The sequence below is a fragment of the Triticum aestivum genome, chromosome 1D, assembly GCF_018294505.1.
Source record: "Triticum aestivum cultivar Chinese Spring chromosome 1D, IWGSC CS RefSeq v2.1, whole genome shotgun sequence".
NCBI classification, from domain to species: Eukaryota; Viridiplantae; Streptophyta; class Magnoliopsida; order Poales; family Poaceae; genus Triticum; species Triticum aestivum.
The window spans coordinates 163,795,190-163,803,961 of record NC_057796.1 but is presented as its reverse complement, the minus strand read 5'-3'; the positions used below and the strand labels follow the sequence as shown (position 1 = coordinate 163,803,961).

General features: G+C 52.1%; 1 protein-coding gene across 1 annotated transcript; it reads left to right on the top strand.

Annotated features, from left to right (window-relative positions):
* Nucleotides 1-3,807: 3,807 nt before the first annotated feature.
* Nucleotides 3,808-6,219, top strand: LOC123180848 (ras-related protein RGP2). The gene is made up of 2 exons (XM_044593011.1): nucleotides 3,808-4,176; nucleotides 5,375-6,219. The coding sequence occupies exons 1-2, from the start codon at nucleotides 4,012-4,014 to the stop codon at nucleotides 5,861-5,863; spliced, it is 654 nt and encodes a 217-aa protein (XP_044448946.1). The 5' UTR covers nucleotides 3,808-4,011; the 3' UTR covers nucleotides 5,864-6,219.
* Nucleotides 6,220-8,772: the final 2,553 nt, after the last annotated feature.

Genomic DNA, 8,772 nt, shown 5'->3' with positions numbered 1-8,772 from the left:
GAGTTCATATCCGATCTAGGTGTTATACCTAGTGCATCGGGTCCAATGAAAATCTTTTGTGACAATACTGGTGCAATTGCCTTGGCAAAGGAATCCAGATTTCACAAGAGAACCAAGCACATCAAGAGACGCTTCAATTCCATCCTCGATCAAGTCAAGGAGGGAGACATAGAGATTTGCAAGATACATACGGATCTGAATGTTGCAGACCCGTTGACTAAGCCTCTCTCACGAGCAAAACATGATCAGCACCATGACTCCATGGGTGTTAGAATCATTACTGTGTAATCTAGATTATTGACTCTAGTGCAAGTGGGAGACTGAAGGAAATATGCCCTAGAGGCAATAATAAAGTTGTTATTTATATTTCCTTATATCATGATAAATGTTTATTATTCATGCTAGAATTGTATTAACCGGAAACTTAATACATGTGTGAATACATAGACAAACAGAGTGTCACTAGTATTCCTCTACTTGACTAGCTTGTTAATCAAAGATGGTTAAGTTTCCTAGCCATAGACATAAGTTTTCATTTGATGAATGGGATCACATCATTAGAGAATGATGTGATTGACTTGACCCATCCGTTAGCTTAGCACTATGATCGTTTAGTTTATTGCTATTGCTTTCTTCATAACTAATACATGTTCCTATGACTATGAGATTATGCAACTCCCGAATACCGGAGGAACACTTAATGTGCTATCAAACGTCACAACGTAACTGGGTGATTATAAAGATGCTCTACAGGTGTCTCCGATGGTGTTTGTTGAGTTGGCATAGATCGAGATTAGGATTTGTCACTCTGATTGTCGGAGAGGTATCTCTGGGCCCTCTCGGTAATGCACATCACTATAATCCTTGCAAGCAATGTGACTAATGAGTTAGTTGCGGGATGATGCATTACGGAACGAGTAAAGAGACTTGCCGGTAACGAGATTGAAGTAGGTATAATGATACCGAATATCGAATCTCGGACAAGTAACATACCGATGACAAAGGGAACAATGTATGTTGTTATGCCGTTTGACCGATAAAGATCTTCGTAGAATATGTAGGAACCAATAAGAGCATCCAGGTTCCGCTATTGGTTATTGACCAGAGATGAGTCTCGGTCATGTCTACATAGTTCTCGAACCCGTAGGGTCCGCACGCTTAACGTTCGATGACGATTGGTATTATGAGTTTATGTGATTTGATGTATCGAAGGTTGTTCGGAGTCCCGGATGTGATCACGTACATGACGAGGAGTCTCAAAATGGTCGATACATGAAGATTGATATATTGGAAGGTTATGTTTGGACACCGGAAAGGTTTCGGATTAGTTCGAGCATTTTCCGGAGTACTCGGGGGTTACCGGAACCCCCCGAGGGCTTAATGGGCCTACATGGGCCTTAGTGGAAGAGAGGAGGCGGCCAAGTGGTGGGGCGCGCCCCCCAAGCCCAATCCGAATTAGGGAGGGGGGCCGGCCCCCCTTTCCTTCTCTCCCTCTTCCCTTCCTTCCCCCTCCTAGTTGGACTAGGAAAGGGGGGGAACCTACTCCTAGTAGGAGTAGGAATCCCCCCTTGGGGCGCGCCCTAGGAGGCCGCCCGGCCCCCTCCTCCACTTCTTTATATAAGGGGGAGGGGGCACCCCATAGACACACAAGTTGATCTTAGCCGTGTGCGGTGCCCCCCTCCACATATTTCCACCTCGGTCATATTGTCGTAGTGCTTAGGCGAAGCCCTGTGTCGGTAACTTCATCGTCACCGTCAACACGCCGTCGTGCTAACAAAACTCTCCCTCGGCCTCAGCTGGATCTAGAGTTCGAGGGGCGTCACCGAGCTGAACGTGTGCAGATCGCGGAGGTGTCGTGCGTTTGGTACTTGATCGGTTGGATCACGAAGACGTTCGACTACATCAACCGTGTTACTTAATGCTTCCGCTTTCGGTCTACAAGGGTACGTGGACACACTCTCCCCGCTCGTTGCTATGCTTCTCCTAGATAGATCTTCCGTAATCGTAGGAATTTTTTTGAAATACTACGTTCCCCAACAACTTTGACTTTGCTACAACAAAACAGTAGAGCACCTTCATCGAGCATGTTCGCCACAAGCGTGTTTGCCAACCTCATCGACATTGGAGACAGAAGACATTTCTGAAGAGAGGCGGTGATGTGCTACTCCGACCCTGAGAGGAGGACAAACACGACTTGTCCAACGCTCCCTGCATGTCATCGTGCTTCTGCTGCTCACCACCGTCGTGCAACGGCAAGCCATGAACAGACGTAGCAACGCAGATTCCACCACCACCAACCGGGTGCATCGACCGAGAACCTCTCAAAAACAATACTTTCAACGAAGTAAGGCTGCCAAGGCCGCCCCATTGCCAATCCGACGAGGCGGATCTAGGCTTTCACCCAGAAAATGGATCCCAAATGGCAAAAGGGTGACAAATCTCCTCGGTGATGCCTTCAAGGAAAACTACATCCACAAATGTTGCCATCACCTGCATGGTTTTAAATAGCGGATAGCGGGCTGGTAGCTGATTGGGGTCCCTGTAGCGGAATGTGGATAGCGGGCGATATTGCAGACCCTATGCCCACCTAGCGGATTTGTAAAAACACTAGATTGTTGTTTATATTTCTAGATCATTAACAAAAAGTGATGACATTTTATTTGAGAAATAGTGAATGCTATTGCGCTAGCGCTATTGCGGACACAATAGCGGATGCTATCTCCGCTATTTGAAACTATGCCTGTGTCGAGCAAGACTTTCGTTCGGCCAATCTGCACCTAACACCGCACCACCACCAGCAGACCACACACCATCACACGTCGCTCAACTCCAGCACATCTTGCACCGGCACCTCAAGCCGCACCAAAGGCAACCCAGGCACCCAACGTAGCCGGGACGCGACCAGATCTGGCCCACCCGCCTGCTCGCAGTCGTCGTTGCCTCCTCGCCCGAGGCCACGCAAAGCCCCCTAACTCGCACCACACAGCTGGCCTGACGAGGAGCCCTCGCTAGAGTCACCTTAGCCCGCCATCGGTACAGAATGGGCCAGATCTCTCTCCCTTTGTGTATAAATATTTCACATTTCGGATGCAAGTTTGAAAGATTGCCCTGCTTTTTATTTTCCTACACAAAAGAGCCCCCTCCTGATTCACTAATTTGTAGGAAGGTACTGAACGTTTGGATTTGAAAAAAGTTTCAGAGGATATATCTAATGTAGATGGTGATTGATAGAGCAATTCTTGCTCATAAGTTCCTGTATATGAGTACTCTCCTGCCGGCAACTTCCATCGCGCGCCCACGGACGTGGCCACCGCAGCCGCCAGCCCCAACAGCCCACCTCCAACACTGCTCTCAGCTGTAACCAGCCCGAGACCCGGCCGCAAGCCGACGACCGAGGCTATGCCTCCGGGAGCCGCCCCAGGCCAGGAGAACGCCCCGCCGCCGCCATCCTCGGAGCCGGCCAGGCTTCGCCGGTGAGCCCCTCAGGTGACGGCGAGGGGAGGAGGGGAGAAGGAGGTAGGACGGCGGTGGATATGGGGTCTCCAGAGGAGGGCGACGCGGGGGTCGAGTGTGTGATGGAAACTGGTACATCTACATGTGTCATAGCCACGACCGTATATCAACCCTTGACTTTTTTTGAACATCAGTACAGACGCACACACGCACATGCGTCTCCTCTCACTAAAAGTGCATCGCCGAAAATTCTGAAATAAATTCAAGAATAATGCAAACACCATGACTTGAAGCCTGGTGGGTTGGGATACCACCGTCGCGTGAATCGACTTTCGTTGGGTTAGTTGAGCGAGTGCTCTCCCACCCACCAGGCCAGCCACCCCGGTCAGGCCACCACTCCTCCCTACTTTCTCCTCTTTCCTTCATTCGCCGTTCTCTAATATCTCCTTCGTCTTTCTCTCCTCCTCCCCACCAAGAAGGGGATCCACGCTCGCTTGATTTTCATTTGGGAAGAAGAAATTTAGTTTTTGGTCTCAGAGTAGAAGGTGAGGAGAAGAGATGGGCGGACGGGTGGATCACGAGTACTCCTACCTGTTCAAGATGGTGCTCATCGGGGATAGCGGCGTCGGCAAGTCCAACATACTCTCCCGATTCACCCGCAACCACTTCTCCCTCGATTCCAAGTCTACCATCGGCGTGGAGTTCGCCACCAAGTCCTTGCAGGTCCGCATTCTCTCCCCTCGCATTTCTGCTATATCTAATCGGAAGATGTTCGACACGCGTGCGTGCGTTTTTTGTATGGCTTCGGACCGATGATGACACACCGGATCATGGTCCTCTTGATCCTGTTGTGGCGAATGGGGAAAGTTATCTCGGTGACGGCGTTTGTTGCCACCATCAAACTTGCTCGTTTCTCACGAGTTTTTGGTTCTCGGACGGAAGGATGGCTGGCTCGTTTGAGACTTCAGAATGTTCTATCAAATCTTCATAGGTGGATCATTAGGAACAAACTCTGCTTCACAAATAGCAAACGCATTGAATTACTGTAGTTGCCATTCGTCTTCCCTTATTCATCAGACTAGTTGTTAGACGTTGTTCTAACCTCGAGTCTGTCCATTACGTTTAAGAGTTCTTTTTTGCATGCTAGATTCGCCTGGTTCCCTTTGGATCACATCATTAGGATGTTGATGGACTGATTGTTAGGTTGATTGCGAGCTACAGCCACTTTTTTTTAATGTGGCATCCTGTCTGTTCTGTCTTCCAGGGTTAGGTGAAACAAACCTGTCTGTTCTGTCTTCCAGGGTTAGGTGAAACAAACCTGTCATCTCTATTGTCTTCCTTATGCATCGCCATTATCATTGTTGTTATTCTCACCACGCTGCAGGTGTCGTGAGCAATCTTCAAATCATTCAAATTGTTGTTGTTGTTGCCATCCCTCCATTTAGTACTTATACAAGGCCACTATGGAATATATATTTTGCATCTATACAAGGCCACCAACAGTAGGCCAAAATTAATGACATTTCCTCGTACTAGTAACTTATTTAATACTTGTATGCATGCAGTCATAATAACACACAACTATTCCTTCTTTGCATGCATGCGGCGTATTAATTATCCCAGTAAACAAAAAGAAAAGTTGACTTGCAAAGCACATATTAAATTTTACCTTGGTACATGTAATATGAGTTTGTGATCTTGTATATAAAATTGGAGGGAGTACAATTATTGTTATAATTGTGGCATTTAACAGCCTCCTTCTTAGTGCAACAGCAGTGCCACTTTTCCTGTGGATTTAGCTCATCAGCTACTCTCAATCTATTATCTTTCTTCTACTTCAGAAGATAGTTTGTGTTGGAAGCCATGAACTCACTGGTCCAGCTACTTTTTGACGTCTGATTGTGAATGGTGTTGTTAACAGATGGAGGGAAAAACAATAAAGGCTCAGATCTGGGACACAGCTGGTCAGGAGAGGTACCGTGCAATTACAAGCGCATATTACCGGGGCGCTGTAGGGGCTCTCCTTGTATATGACATCACAAAGAAGCAGAGCTTTGACAATGTTAATAGGTGGCTGCGTGAGCTCCGTGATCACGCTGACTCTAGCATTGTCATCATGATGGTCGGTAACAAGTCTGACCTGACACATCTAAGAGCTGTCTCTGAAGATCAAGGCAAGGCACTGGCTGAAAAGGAGGGCCTGTTTTTCCTTGAGACATCAGCTATGGAGGCTGTAAATGTGGTAGAAGCCTTTCAGACTATCATCACAGAGGTCTATGGTATTGTTAACAAGAAAGCACTGGCCGCCAAAGCAGCAGCAGCAGCAGCTGTTCCATTGCCTTCCCAGGGTAAAACCATCAGCATTGACAGTACTGCCGGGAACTCAAAGAAGGCATGCTGCAATACTTGAAATGTAGACATCATACCGTAGAGAATCGGGAGCGGGAATCATCAGCAGAGCAGCTTAGTTGAACTGGTGCGAAGGCATTTCTACTCTTTTTGTTTCTCTGTTGCGCGAACATCCTGGAGTACACTGCCGTAGGGCAGTTTGTTCAGCATTTCTGGAAGTTAGATGTGTGTATTAGGATTATGTTCCATTTTCCGCTATGAAAATTACATTATACTACCTCTGTAAACAAATATAGGAGCGCTTATATCACTACTTTAATGATCTAAACACTCTTATATTTCTTTACGGAGGAAGTACTACAATATATGTTGGATTATACGTCATACTTTATAGGACCCAAAACAAGTTTCGTTAAACCCTTCTTGGTCTATATTTTTTATTTGCTGCCTTTTTGGTTTGCTAACTAGTTATGCTACTTCTGTCTTTGAAGAAGTAAAGTATTACTGTCGGAGTAAGTGGTCATGGGTAGCCTAACCGACTATCCCTGGCTCTTAAGAAAATTTATCAGGCCTTTGGGCCTTCAAGCACTCCAAGCATCTGGGCCGCCTTCCCCGGCCGGCTACCTCTAAAAGCCCGACTCCCGGAAGGCGACCCAGCCTCACCGACTCCAAGAAGCCGGCCAAGAAGGACGCCGACTCCTAGAAGCCGGCCCAGACCACAACCACTCCTACCTAACGGCGACATGACGGGGTGCGGCCACAGTGCGGCCCACGACCCCCTAAGCCTGAGGCGGGCATGGCTACAGGAGGCCGTACGGGGGATGTCCCCGTGCGGCCAGGCACTGTAGCCACGCCAGCCGTGACGTCATCCACGACCCCCTCCTGAATGGCCCAAGGACCGCGGGCCCCTTCAGCCAGAGAGAGGCGTGAAGGGGGCCCGGCTTTTCCTAGTCGGCCAGGAGCATGGCCGGCCTTCAGAAGCCGGCAACTCCCTTCCTCGAAGCAGGAGCCCCATTAAGGAGACAAGACGAGGTGAGGCTACGGTGATAGCCCCCGATGCGGATCACTGTAGCCACGCTTACCTCGACAAAGCCCTCATCATCAGAGGCGCGGCTACAGTAAGCAGCCGCCGACAAGACCCTAAGCGGTGGGGCCGGCCTGTCGACCGAGTAGCCGGCAGCCGGCGGGACCCAGCAGCCGGCGGAGAAGCCGGCAGGCGTAGACACTGACGGCTGGGGCCGGTTCCCAGTCGGATTACCATTGTACCCCGGGGGTAGGCCTATATAAACCCCCCGGAGCGCCCATGCAAAGGGTTCGCACCTCTGCATGTTTGACTTTCAAGCATAGCGCACACACACACCATAGATAGAGAGAGGCAAGAGCTAGCCTTGTTCTTCCTCTCCCTTGATCCCAACAGCTCTAGGAGCGATTGTAGCTACTCTTTATCGATCTAGTGGTCATGCGGAGACCCCGCAGAGCAGGACTAGGGGTGTTATCTCCTCGGAGAGCCCCGAACCTGGGTAAGATTCGCCGGCGTGCATGTCTTTGCCTTATCCCGCTTCCAGGCACCGGCGACGTTTTATTGGCTCCCACCATGATAAGCCATCCTTTGGCATAAGTCGCACCCACCACCCGACATTTGGCGCCCACCGTGGGGCCAGGTGCACCGTCGTCCGGAGACCTGTTCTGGACAGGAACCCTTTTCCTTCCCCGCGAGCGCAGCCAGCCTGCTGCGCCCGATGGCGTTTGCCCCGACGCGCTGCAAGGCGTCGACGACGCCTGTGCAGCGAGCCGCCTCGCCGATCTGCTCGGCGAGGCTCGCATCTCCGACGAGTCTGCGTCCGACGCAGGCACCGAGTACCCCGAGAGCCGCCTCGTCAACCTCCTCGACCAACTTCACGTCACCAGCGAGCCCGCTGCGGACATGGAGTCTGTCGGCTCCACCGACCCGATGCTCATCGACTCCAACACCGCGTCGCTTGACGCCTACCCCTCCGACGTGGTGGTCTTCGACGACCCACTCCCTCGAGCTGACAGCGGCAGCAGCGCTGTCACCGAAGTGCTGGTCATCAGCCACGTCTCCAACTCGGGCGGGAGCGCCCGCGACGTTCAGCAAGCGGCGATGCACGACCTCTCCATCCCCCTCCCGGCCGACGCCGACGCCGAGACCCTGGAGGCACGCCGTCTTGCCCTCGTCGCGGAGAGCAAGAAGATAGCCTCGATGAGACGCCTCGCTGAGGCCCACCAGCGCGAAGTCGACCGCGCCGCCTTCGGGACGCCGCCGCCTAGCGGCCCGAGCCGAGCCGGCTTCGTCCAGAAGCGCGGCGCAGCCGTTGCCAGCATGCTGGGCGCGGATCGCCCCGTCTACGCCACCCCGCTCGAGAATCTGCGAGCCGCTCAGGCGGCAGCAGAGGAGCTCAAGGGGCTGGGAGCCGATGAGCTCCCCTACATGACAAGACGGATCCAGCAGCTGATCGACGCGGCTGCAGAACGGCACGAAGCCGGCGCCCGAGCTGATAGCCATCCCCCGCGCCGGGAACACGCCGCGACGTCCCGCTCGCCGACTGCGAGCGGCACGCGCCAGAAGAAAGACAAGGAGCCGGCTGCCAGCCGCAGCCGGACTCGCATCACTATCGAGCGCGACGCGGATGGCCGCCCTCGGGCGGTCGAACACCAAGGAAACCTGCCGCCTCCCCCGCCTCGAAGAGAAAGACGCCTCACTCCGCCGCCCATCACGCATCCGACTCTTGGCGACCGACTCGGCCGCCGAGAAGGAGTCGGCGAGAGTGACGCCCGCCACAGGATCGACCGCCTTGCTCGGTCCTTGGCGTTAGAAGAAGACGACGTCGGCCCGCCATGCTTTGGCCCCCGCATCCGCGATGAGCCCTTCCCCAAAGGGTTCTCGCTCCCCAGAGACACACCCAAGTACAACGGCTCGGTGAAGCCGGAAGATTGGCTCATCGACTACTC